Genomic DNA, 13,446 nt, shown 5'->3' on the forward strand with positions numbered 1-13,446 from the left:
TAGTTTAGATTTGAGTAACAAAATTTAGCTTTGCAAACCTACAGTAGTTTAGATTTACAAAGTTTAGATTTGGAAATCAAGTTTAAGTTTGGTAACAAAATTCAAATTCCTTAACCAAGATCAGGTGTTTTAATTTTATAAAGTTTAGACTTAATAACTAAGTTTAAATTTCAAAAACCCATGACCATTACTCGCAGAATTGATAACCAATTTAATCATTCTATTGGTCACGTTAACAGTTTTCATTAATAACATGTTTTATTTTATCAGTTGTCAATTTAAGTACTGTCTGTGTACTTATATGGTTATTGAGTATCTTCTTCAACTGACCAGTATCCATAGCAACCGCACCTTCTGAGAAATCCAAGAGCTTACTAATGGTTTTTATAATATTTAAATTACCTATGTAAATTTATGCAATATACCATCTACCAATCATTTCCAAGGTAATTTTTCTCAACAACATTATTAGATTGTAAGCCTTTATCAATAAATTATTGACAATTATTTTCCTTGAATAGGTGCTGTTAAAGGGCTGGCCTTGCGGACAACAGCAACCAATAATGTGGTGGCCTGGCAACATAGCAAGGACACAATAATCCATTATGTAACATACTTAATTACATAAAGTTGCTTTGATTAGATTTTTTTTTAGAACTCCTGTTCAGCAGTGTATGTCCAGCTCGAGGTCATTTAAATTTGTTTTCTAGCATGCATGGCTTGAATCTACCATATCAATGTCCAATATCTATATCTTGATACAGTGGGAATGCTGATTTCGGTGTCATTATACCGACGTTGAATGCTTGAAATTTAAACATTACCATACCTTTATCTTGAAATCGAGATGGAAATTCTTAGCAGTTGGTTGGTTATTGTTCATTGTACGTGAATAGTATTCAATGATCCGTTTTAAATGTCATAACTCTGTCGGTGATCTCTCTTTATTTCCATTTTCTTTAAAAAATTCTTGACAATAATAGTAAATTGTATTTCCTTACTATATAATTCAGCAAGTCATTTCCATAGTTCTGTTTTGTTTATGTAAATCCGTTTTGCAGAAGTACTTCAATAAAAAGGATACAAATTATAATATACAAACAGTTCTATTTAAACAAGAAAGTAATTATAATATATTATATTTATATGCTAGTTGAAAAATTCAAAACTAGTTATGCTTGGTTGTAATTTTTGAAAACTTTTCATTTTGGCAAAGTAAGGTACTTAATCGAGGCTTGAAATACACTGTACCAATTTCTGTGAAACTTTACCTCTTGTAGCAATACTGTAAATTGTTATGTTTGTTTCATGCCTAGCTTACCTGGATAAATTGAAATTGGTCCATTTCTCTCTGAGAAGAGTGCTACAACTCAAACATAACAATTTATCAAACACCCCTATCAGACAATGGTATATTTCAAGAACCGTAACTCCATCATCTCATAACGATAATCAAATTGTTCAGTATTTTGTTGTTGATTTTAGCCTCAATTTTTTTTCTGCTTTTTCAATTCAATTCAAAATAAACATGTCATTTACTTCAATTGCAAAAAAGTTAGGAGCAAAATCCATAACAAAAATGAAACGTAATAATAAGGTTTAAAAAAAAGAAAAAAATCAATTGGCAAGAAATTGTAATGTACAAATCATTACTTTCATCAGAGAATCATTAAAAGAATGTTAATATTTCTGTTATGAGCATGGAGAAATAATTGGTGTGAGACTAAATATAGTGTATTCAAATTAGACAGGTGGTGGTAGTAGTATACAATCACAGAACGGTCCTTAAGCCATGTCTACACTAAGTGTAGAACACTATCAAACTTAGTGACAACAAATGTGATGTGGCCATATATGGACATGATGATGTCATATCACTACCATGTTTGTGCATATCACTGCCATATTTGGGCATGTCACACTTTTTTTGTCAAACTAGTTTGATAGTGTAGACAAAGCTTTAAAGTATTGGTTACCTTTAGTAGATATAAACGAGCTTATTTACGAACTTACCAAAGAGGATGGGTTTGGAATTGGTTTCCTGAGAATTAATGCTTTGCCAACCACTTCCTGGATAAGTGTGTTAAATAAAATTTAAGTATAGACAAAAGTTATATTATACAGAAATACGATTGTTGGAAAGTATGTTTTCTAAACCTTATTGGCAGCTAGCTTCAGAAACCTTGATTTTTGTAATTACGAATATAGTACTGTTCAATTGACAGTTTATTGCCAGGATTATTAAGCTGATTTTAGTTGAAAAATAAAAATTGATTGAGTGAGTGATGTTAGATTTGAACCAAGACTTTGTGAGATTGTAAGGACAACTGTCATTTACCAACAAAGTGCAGTATGTATTTTATATATTCTATTATTATTTATTATATTATTATATATTATATATTTATATTGTCTTTCTCTAAAGTTGTTTTAAGTTAAAAACTACTGCACACACAAAGGACGGAGGGTTTCTTTTCTGCGAGTTGCAAGTTGCGAGTCGGAAAATGCGAGTTGCGAGTTGGAAAATGCGAGTTGCGAGTTGAAAAATGCGAGTTGCGAGTCGGAAAATGCGAGTTGCGAGTCGGAATATGCGAGTTGCGAGTCGGAAAATGCGAGTTGCGAGTCGGAAAATGCGAGTTGCGAGTCGGAAAATGCGAGTTGCGGGTCGGAAAATGCGAGTTGCGAGTCGGAAAATGCGAGTTGCGGGTCGGAAAATGCGAGTTGCGGGTCGGAAAATGCGAGTTGCGGGTCGGAAAATGCGAGTTGCGAGTCGGAAAATGCGAGTTGCGGGTCGGAAAATGCGAGTTGCGGGTCGGAAAATGCGAGTTGCGGGTCGGAAAATGCGAGTTGCGGGTCGGAAAATGCGAGTTGCGGGTCGGAAATTGCAAAAATAATTTTTCAAGGAGGTCGTACCATCCAAAAAAATAAATACATGAACCAAACAATCAGTAAATAATTTACAATTTAAATTTTGTTGTTTTTTTTTTTCATATTATGACCTGTTTAACAATTATAGACTAGTGATTCCTTTTTTAACATGGATGTTTAAAAATGGTAGAAATGAACTTATTTTGTATTTCAACAGAAAACAATTATGTTATTGTTACTTAATATTTTGAAATAATATAATTGTAAATATAATAGATTAAAGTTAATATTTAAACTTTGTTTGCAATTACTGATATGATACAATTATTAATAATGATACAATTTATGTACATGTATTTTTGCCTTGTTAAATAAGAAAATAATAATAAATTGGTAAGAAAAACTCAGATTAAAAAGTACAGTTAGTATTGTTTACAGTTTTTAGTCAAGAAGGTAAGATGATTAATGATGATTAAAAACAGACATGATGGTTGGAGTCATTAGTACTACCTTGTGTAAAGCAGATCCCATAAACAGGGCAAGGAAACACATACCATACCTACAGATAATGGTCAAATTTTCAAAGCTATATCATTTTCTTAGAATCATAGTCAATTCTTTATGTTTATAATATTTTTTTGTTAAACATTTTCAGACAAACTGTCCATAGATTCATATAAATACATGTGAATACAAAAAAAGATGTAAATGTGTAACACCCATCAGCAAATCATGGAGAGGACCAATTAATGTATCTATTGAAATATAGTGCCTCTCTCCAATTAAAATACATTCTGATATCTAACCATATATTCATATATACAATCTAACATTTTGTTTGCTTTTCATAATTTTGGAAAGAAAACTGTAAATTGTCAACCTAAAAAATTCATAAGAAAATGGAATATTGTTTTCCACAAATAATTTTCTCTCACTTAGATATCGGAGTTGACAACAACAACATGCGGAATAAACACAAATACATGCTTTAGTATGTACACGTACAGTACAGTAGGCATCTGTCAAATGTATTATGTGTATTTAAAGTAACTTTTAGCAGGGTACAGATTTAAATACAGTACATTGAAATCAATTTCAATCAGTTTGTTTTTAGAGAAAATATAACTTATAACTAAGATAATTCAAATTTACTTGAATTGAATTGTTGAATTTAGGTGACAATAATCATTGATCTGCGCCCACAATTACATAGGAGAAGGAATTATTATTACTTATATACAGTATTGTTTGATGAAATGTGTGATACAGTAGGTGAAACCAGGAAGTTGTATTTTTTGATGTTCAACTCAGTGATCAAATATACAACAAACTAAGAATGTAAAATTAAACTGTACAATTTGTATTGCAAGTGAAAAGATGCAGTAGAGTCGCATATAAAAAAACACTTGATCCTCAAATAAATGAATACACAGAATACATTAGAAAGTACTGGAATCAACACACTGTTTACAGTAGCTGCTTGCTTATGAATTGATTAAACTGACTGATTAAATGAGGAGAATGCACCCTTATTTATAATATTATCTTATTGATATTTGGGGGTGCCAATTATGACCTCATCGCATAACTTAGAGATGAGAATAGTTAGTTTTTAGATGACATCATCATCTTTAAGAAGAAATTATAGATCATACCAACTTTAAGTCACAATCCCTAATTATTTGGTATAGTATACAACAAGTGTCCATGACGTGATGTGATGTAAATTTATGGGCCCTTTGGGAGTACCTAGTACAAAAGTCTGCATAGTGTAGTGCTGACTTGTACAAGTAATAATATGTTAACAATTATAATGAAAATGATTGTATAAATAATAAAGTTAAAAGTAAAGTCCAAAAGTAAAAATGCATTAAAAATCATGTGGTGGGCTAAACTGTCAGACTTCTTATATTTATGTAGCAGACACAAATCTACAATGTGGACCTTTATCAAAGCAGTCATTAATTGTTTTAGTAAAAGATACCTGCCCCAGGGTGGGAGTTAATTGCTTCATGGAGACCATGGTTGCAGTGATTGAAATCACAGGTTAAATCCTTCACAGAAGAATTCATTATCTCTTAAACCTACCACCAACCCCACCTCAGCTCCTCCTCCCAACCAAGATCCACATACCATACATCCCTGAGATGGTTCAAATGTAGTAAACTTTAAATCAGATTATTTGATTACAACATTACCTCTAAATGCCAGTATTTCCTTATACATGAACATTCAAACAAACAAAAATATGTGAGTTAAAAAAAATATGTGAGTTAAAAAAAATATGCGAGTTAAAAAAAAATCTGCGAGTTAAAAAAAAATCTGCGAGTTAAAAAAAATCTGCGAGTTAAAAAAAAATCTGCGAGTTTAAAAAAAATCTGCGAGTTAAAAAAAATCTGCGAGTTAAAAAAAAATCTGCGAGTTAAAAAAAAATCTGCGAGTTAAAAAAAATTTGCGAGTTAAAAAAAAATCTGCGAGTTAAAAAAAAATCTGCGAGTTAAAAACAAATCTGCCAGTTACAAAACAAATCTGCCAGTTACAAAACAAATGTTTGATTTAAAAACCTAAATGTTATATATTTATCAGTTATAATTGGATAACCCTTCTCTTTTAACATTTTGGTGAGCCACTTGAGTGTTCATATATATTATGTGTGTGTGTGTGTGGTGGGGTGGGGGGGGGGGGAGAGAGGGTATTATAGTGGCATATAGGGAGATATTGGCATGTTTGCATTAGTAGTTATTATTTGTTTTTTGTACTAAAAACAAGTTAAATTAAATCAATGGCAATCACATGGATAAAAGAAGATAAAAGTAAGAGATAAACTGGTCATTCATCTGCAAACAATAATAAATCAAAAGGTATTATATTCTATTTTAAATTACTTGAGATTGTTTAAATACGAGGTTTAAATAACCATAAACTTAAATATTGTTTTTAATTCTGTACATTTTTATTTTTAAGAAAGGTTTTAGAATTAAATATTGTCTAGAAAACAATTCTTTTTTAAGGGATTTACAGTACTCTTTTTTTTTACCATTTTCAGGTACATTATTTATGTCTTTATGAAATGCTGTGAAAAGGGTTAAGAATTTAATATTGTCTAAAAAAACAAAAACATTTTTTTTTAAATCGGATTTACCATTTAAGTATGTCAGGGCTCTACAGATATAAGTTTAAATGTTGATCTTAAAATGTGACTTAAGATTGTAAAATTGTCCTTGACAGGAATGGGGAAGGTGGGAGATATTATGTTATTTTATAATGTTATTTTTTCTTTCAGCATGCTTTAGTATCTAGTATTTTATGAATTTAGTATTTTATGAATTTATGCATTAACTGTGTACAGCACTGTACTATCAGAATTATCTTGTTGTAGGGCTGAGGTTGTAAAAATTACTGTAATAACTACTGTAACGTCTACACCGCCACCAGATTGTGCATACAGTCTATGACCCATACAGTAATTACTTTTATTTCCCTGGGGTCAGGCTGGCAAACTTTTTTTTTAAATGTTTTTGCTTCTGGGTTGTATGGGGTTAAATCATATGTTACGGGCTCTTGGCCTATACTCATCTTGTGGAGTTTTTTCCTGAGAAACAGTGGCTCTTCACCAAGTGAGTCTAATCTAGGCCTACCTTCAGTGCTTAGCATAGAACTGTAGACTTAACTAAAATATAAACAAGTTGAGCATTCAGAAACAAATAATGCTAAAGTGAATAATAAAACAATATTGTAAGCAGTGTTAAGAAAATAATTAAATTTCTTGCCATTGTTATATATGCCACAATAGGTTAATTTTGGTGATCATCCTACACTATGTACAGAGTCTACACACCTGGGTGGGTTGTATCATGTCCCACTGGTCGCACATATGCAAGCAAAAATGCAGATCAAATATAATGATTAATTGTATCATATCACATGCTCGAGGAATTTGCAAAGACAATTTGGTACTAACATCCACAATACAACCCATTTTGTTTAGGTAGGACTGGTGTCATTTTCCGACCCGCAACTCGCATATTTCGACCCGCAACTCGCATTTTTCGACCCGTAACTTGCGTTTTCCAACTCACAACTCGCATTTTCCGACCCGCAACTCGCATTTTCCGACCCGCAACTCGCAATTTCCGACTCGCAACTCGCACTTTCCGACTCGCAACTCGCACTTTCCGACTCGCAACTCGCACTTTTCGACTCGCAACTCGCAACTCGCACTTTTCGACTCGCAACTCGCACTTTTCGACTCGCAACTCGCACTTTCCGACTCGCAACTCGCACTTTCCGACTCGCAACTCGCACTTTCCTACTCGCAACTCGCACTTTCCGACTCGCAACTCGCACTTTCCGACTCGCAACTCGCACTTTCCGACTCGCAACTCGCACTTTCCGACTCGCAACTCGCAACTTGCATTGAAGTAACACTCCAAAGGACGCTAACTTTTATTAATGTTTTTGGTATGTTACTGTTACTTTTTTTGCTAATTGTTCTTATATTGAGATCATCAGGCTGTCATTGACTAGTTAATTAATCCTATATAAAACATCTTTGATCTTGTGAATGTGTGTGCAATTATTATGACCTATGACCTCACAAATGTATAATTTTGTTTTAAACATTCAAGAAAGGGAAACTGTTGTAAGCTAAATAATTAAACAGAAATATTCGACCTGTGTGGGATTTGTGTGTGTTGTCTCCTAATCCCTACGGATTTTGTGCCCACACAGTTTTAACGGAAAAGCTGCATAATAGATTGTCATTGTTAACTATGAAGCGTTAGATTGTCAGCCGGCCTTATGGTGTCATTCTGTAACCACTTACTATTGGCGTATCTCGTTGTAATAACTACGGTAAGAGAGCATAGTAATTTTCAAGTAGATTGTATTCGTGATATTTTAATATTTTATCTCGGCTCTATATTGTATGATAACCTTGCATTATAATGGTCAGTGTAATGGTCAATATACAACCTTGCACACATTGAAGGACACCTCTTACAGATGCTAAATTGCTAAAGCATTGAGGTCATACTTAGAGGTCAACCTCAAGCTTAATAGTCACCTACTAGTTGCTAGCCTTCTCCTGTCAATCAAATTTTGCTGTTTTGTCACCTTGTGTTTCAACCTTACAGTACATTTTAGCTTTGACCTTGTTCCTTGTAGAACATAATCAAAAAGTAATCAACAAGTTTGATTACAGTTATATTGTTTGTATGTTTTTCAACAAACTTTACTTTTAGTAATCCATCCACTCATCCATATAACCTTTAAGATTTTTTTGTCAAATTATTTATATATTTCGCAATTAAACTCCCAATTCTGCACAGTAAAGTACCTAAAAGTAGGCCTATATTTGAAAATATATTAGAGGTTTAATGGGGAGGAAGGGGAACATTTGAGATTGAAGCAAAGTGGGCAATACTATACAGTTTATCAGTATCTCATTGCTATAGCACATTCACAATGGAACGTCCTTTAAGCTTTGTTTCCACTTGGATGCAACACAAATATGTAAGCCCACCATAAAAAGTTTGACCAATAATGTCTACTCATTTGCGGCTACGTTGTTTAAGCCAGTGGGAACCAAGCTTTAGAGATGTATTGTCCCCCAAAAACATGAAAAATGAGGAGTTATAAAAAAAAAAAAGACTTTGAATAGGCCATTTCGAAGTTTTAATAAAGTTAATCACTTCCGTAGAAAAAAAAAACACAAAATAAACAGGTAAATTCAACCACAAACTCATTGACTTCCAGTCAATTTAACTATTTTTCGCTTTAGATTACAGTTTTTTCAGGTAAATACATTTCTTTCCAATCCAATTTTTGGTCAATGTGATTAAATATTATAATTGACAATGACATTGAATTGCATTTTGAACAAAAACATTTTTCAGGGGGACAATATATCATTTTAATTAAACACAGTTTTCTTGATATACCAAATAGTGTTTTGAAAGTGAATTCAAATTCTGAATCATCATCCATAATTAACATTTTGTTTATTTTCCTAATTTGAATATATACCTAGTATAGTTGTGTTGTAATTAAATGTAATTTGTATATATGTAATAATTGTTATATTTAGTATACTTTTATTCCTATCATTGCTCTAAAGCATTCAATTTCAATTTATTTCCACAATATAATAAATACATACATAAATGCAATGAAGTGATTATGTGTGGGATGTGGATAAAATAAAATATTATTTCCGAGAGAAAAAATTTAATATTAGTTTAGTGAACGACCAATTGATGCATATCCTGTTATTAAAATTTCTACCAGTATTTACCGCTTCATTGCTTTCATAAACAAGTCTTTAGTTGTGCAGTACGTCATTCTGCTGTCCTATCCCATTCATAAGATTTTGGTTGGAAGGCTTTAACGAAATATGATAGGCTATATTCGCCATTGTGCTGCTTCAGTCACTTGATGGTAATACCATTTGAAATTTGTGTGTGTGCGTGTCTACTATCTCATGTACTACCTATTGGAAAATCGTCAGCAGACATATTTGTTACTGGTCAGTTTTTCATCTTTTTAATATAATTAGTTTGACCTTTTGATCATTGACCTATTGAGTCCAGTCATGTGCTGAAAGCCAGTTGGTGTTGACAAAGCGTTTATTTTTTGAAGAAGTGTTCGCCATGTGAGATATATTATAATGATATCTGTGTAGCCCTCACCTCTTGATTGGGTATTTATATAGGAATTATTTAACGCAGTAAGTAATATTTAACATGTTTTATCAAAGATCTCTATCAATGATCACGCCTTTCAAGGATCAACGACTTTGTTTTCATTTTTTTTTTTGTATATATTTATTATTTTTTTTTTGTTACTATATTATTTTGTGATTATTAAATCAACCGTAATGTATGGGTTGATCTGTTATTAAATACAACTATTTTTAAATTTGTATATATTTTGTTTTTATTTATTTTATTAATTTCGGCAAACACATTTATACAAAGAAAACAAGACAAAAAATAGCTAGATTGTGCCAAAAAAAGACCAAAAGTTTCTGGTGCCCATTAGGCGTGCCACTTCAATAAAAAAGCTATAATGATTTTTTAAAATATCTTTAAAATGTTTCCAACTTTTGCATAGGAATGAATTTCTGATAGAAAATCAGTTTATAAATCAATTTTTATAATATTATTATATTTTGTTAAAATTGTTTTTTTCAGGATTGCAGACTATTGCAGAACGACTCAATTTGCGTCTTCTTGTTCCGCGGAAGAAGATTACTGTTCTTCTCATTGGTAACCACTCGGCTGGTAAAAGTTCCTTCATTAACTGGTAAGTCGGTTCATGTTGTACTCGGCTTTTCTTGATTCAAGTGCCGTAATTACGTAGCCATAAAATGAGCAAGGGTTTGAGGCTCAATTGCTCCATGGTTCTGGTTTTAAAACGAGTCTTCTCGGATAAGGACTATAAACCGTAGGTCAAGTGTACACATCTAGCTCATATGCACTTTAAAGAACCTAGTACATCTTTCGAGACGAGTATGGGTTACCCCGGTATACTAGTATACACACAGCTACTGTCACAAGCTAATCATAGTACTATACACTGGGCCCTCTGGGAGACCAGTCTTTGACTGAAGAGGTTGCCCAGTATAAATAAAATATTTCAATTCAATCCCAATATTGGAATCCATTTTGAGATATTGCGTTTGAGATATTTATAAACAAATTAAACCTTCAAAATTCAATTTTTACTTTAGTTACCACCAAATCTGTTTTCAGATGTCATATATTATAGTACTTTCTGCCATGCAGTGGTCGGTAAAATTAAACATTGGTCTTGCTTAATTGTACCCTGAAAGGATTGTAGCTGTTCGGATTGGACAATATTCTTGATCAATTTAGCCGGCGACTCTGTTAAATTGACCAAATTAAGTCCAGTGCGATCTAAGCACTTCTTCATCATGAATGGGAGCATATTCAATATCAAGTTTTGTTAGTTTAGGATTGTGGATAGAATTTCATTTGAAAACTAGGGCATGTTATCAAAAGGTCAACTGGGATAAATGCCACCTCTCATCCTTTCTACTGGTGTAGAAGATGCATTACCAAATGGGTTTTATTTGACATATTGAGAGACAAGGGTTATCAGGATTGTATGTTTAATTTGGATAAACGTCACTTAACAACTGCTGTAGGTATGTGCATTATGATTAAGTAGAATATTTTCAGCTATACTGTGTACTTTCAAACATTATCCCCAAACACACCTTAAGAAGATTGTAGCCTAATTTGACACTTTTGTTAAGGTTAATGTAAAGCTCTGTCTACACTATCAAACTTAATGTTACAAAAAAATGTGATGTGCCCATATATGGACATGATGATGTCATATCACTACCATATTTGGGAATATCACTACCATATTTGAGCACATGACACTTTTTTGTCAAACTAGTTTGATAGTGTAGACAGAGTTTAGGTGTACATACATCCACATATCAGGGAGACACTGCATAGAATGCCAGAATCTCACCAAAAAAAGTGTTAATGGATATCATCTCTTAACCATGTTTTTCCCAAGTTTCCCACTTGCTTGAACATGAAAGTAGAGGGAAAGTGGGGGGGGGGGGGGGGGGGGGGTTGTTGATTCATGACATCAGCTTTACCTTCTCTCTCTCCCCAGTCCCTTTTCCCAGTGCTTCCCAAGTCCCTCTCCCCAGTCCCTTTTCCCAGTCCTTCCTCAGTCCCTCTTCCCAGCCCTTCCAAACTCCCTTTTCCCAGCCCTTCCCAAGTCCCTCTTTCCAGCCCTTCCAAACTCCCTTTTCCCAGTCCTTCCCAAGTCCCTCATCCCAGTCCCTTTTCCCAGTCCTTCCTTAGTCCCTCCCAGTCCCTCTTACCAGTCCTTTCCTACTCCCTCTCTGTTGATCATTTAGTAACTTTGTAATCCCCTGTCCCCTCCTGATTCTGTGTGACCCTGAAGCTAATCTGAACATGTCATCAATGTACATGAGACTTAGAGGGTCATTGTTATTTAGGACAAGTTCACTATTGGCCATAGGCACTTGTCACTTACAATTAAGGTAACTTAGGGAGTCTTGATCACATTTACCTTTACATAGGTTGAATAGTATCCCTTCTCTGATTGGTGGAGTTATGTTGACCTCTGTGATTGGTTGGAAAGATTTACAACTAAGAATGCAGAATGTGATTATTAATAACAGTTTATACTAATGTGATATTGGAAATTGCAATTTTTTATGGAAATTAATCTTGTTGAGAGAAACTATTATCAGAAAAATTAAAAACTAGCGAGAACTAAGCAGAAATTTCCAGTTATTTTAGTATACATTCACTTATCAGTTGAACAACATTTGAAATATTAAATGACATTAAAAAACTGTTTTCAAGCGTAATGTATTCTAAATTGATCCGATATTGTTTGTAGTTTTTCAATAATTAATTTACACATTACAAATAATGACAAAAAACTATTTAAACATTTCAGAATTGTTTATTCATATCCCATCTAACAGAATAAGAAGTTGTCAATTTATTGTAATTTAATAACTAAAAATTACAATATAAAAATGGCAAGAATTAAGTAAAATTAAGTTTATAGTTTACAGTACATACATCCTTAGTTTTATTTGCATGCAAAAATCTCCGGACACTGATGACACAAGTTGCAAATACAATACTATTTATTATAAATAAAACAGACAAATTTCTTGTTTCTGCCTCAAAATAAAATATTTATTATACGAGTACTTTCGACCATAGGTCATCATCAGGTACTGATAGAATATTGGTAAAAGACGAATACATATAGAAAAAGGGTACACTAGAAAACAAAGGAGTCTATTTATTATAGATGATCTCAAAATTAAATTTCATTATAAATCTTTTATTAACATCCAATGAAACCTTTTCACCAAAAAATCCAAATTTAAATGAAAATGTATGGCCACTAACAGTTAAATTATAAAAAAAAACATTAGCACATTTAGTAAGATTAGATAAATGAATGCAATTTGAATATTATGAAGAAACTGATGAATATTTCACAGATTTAATACATTTATGATTACGAGCTGTTTCTTCATATTGCTTGATAAATTACACTTCAAAAAACCATTGATTTTGATAAAGCATTCTGATTGGCTAGTTATCCAATTAAGCAACATACTTATTATAAAGTCAAACTTGGATTTAGAAATGTATCGAAGACATAGACCTTGTATATACAATTATAATTTTACTTATTTGAGTAGCAATTAAAGAAAGAATTCACAGTTCTCAAGGGTAATTTTTAAACGAAGATGCTCGACTGTAGTAATAGGAAACAAAGTGGTGTTTTGTTTGACGGTTATTGAGTTCTCTCAACCAATCAGAAACAAGTTGTGTCGTCATTTAATTTTCTGGAGAAGATACGATAATCCACAAACATGACCCTTTGATGATTTGTTTAAAGATGTATATTGAATATACAGGTATTATTATGTTGTCTATTTCATGCCTAGCTTACCTGGATAAACCGACATTGGCCTATTCACTCCGATAAGAGAGCTACAACTCGAATATATTTAATGAAATACCCCTATCA

The 13,446-nt window shown here is 32.6% G+C and overlaps 1 protein-coding gene across 1 annotated transcript in view; it reads left to right on the forward strand.

Moving 5' to 3' along the window:
• LOC144835833 (uncharacterized) overlaps nt 1-13,446 on the forward strand; it is a 60,923-nt gene that overhangs the window by 27,586 nt on the left and 19,891 nt on the right. Inside the window, exon 2 of the mRNA XM_078690939.1 lies at nt 10,062-10,173. Coding sequence (XP_078547065.1) covers nt 10,062-10,173 — 112 coding nt within the window. The remainder of the gene's footprint in view (nt 1-10,061; nt 10,174-13,446) is intronic.

The sequence above is a fragment of the Antedon bifida genome, chromosome 2 (genome assembly GCF_963402885.1).
Source record: "Antedon bifida chromosome 2, ecAntBifi1.1, whole genome shotgun sequence".
Taxonomy (NCBI): domain Eukaryota; kingdom Metazoa; phylum Echinodermata; class Crinoidea; order Comatulida; family Antedonidae; genus Antedon; species Antedon bifida.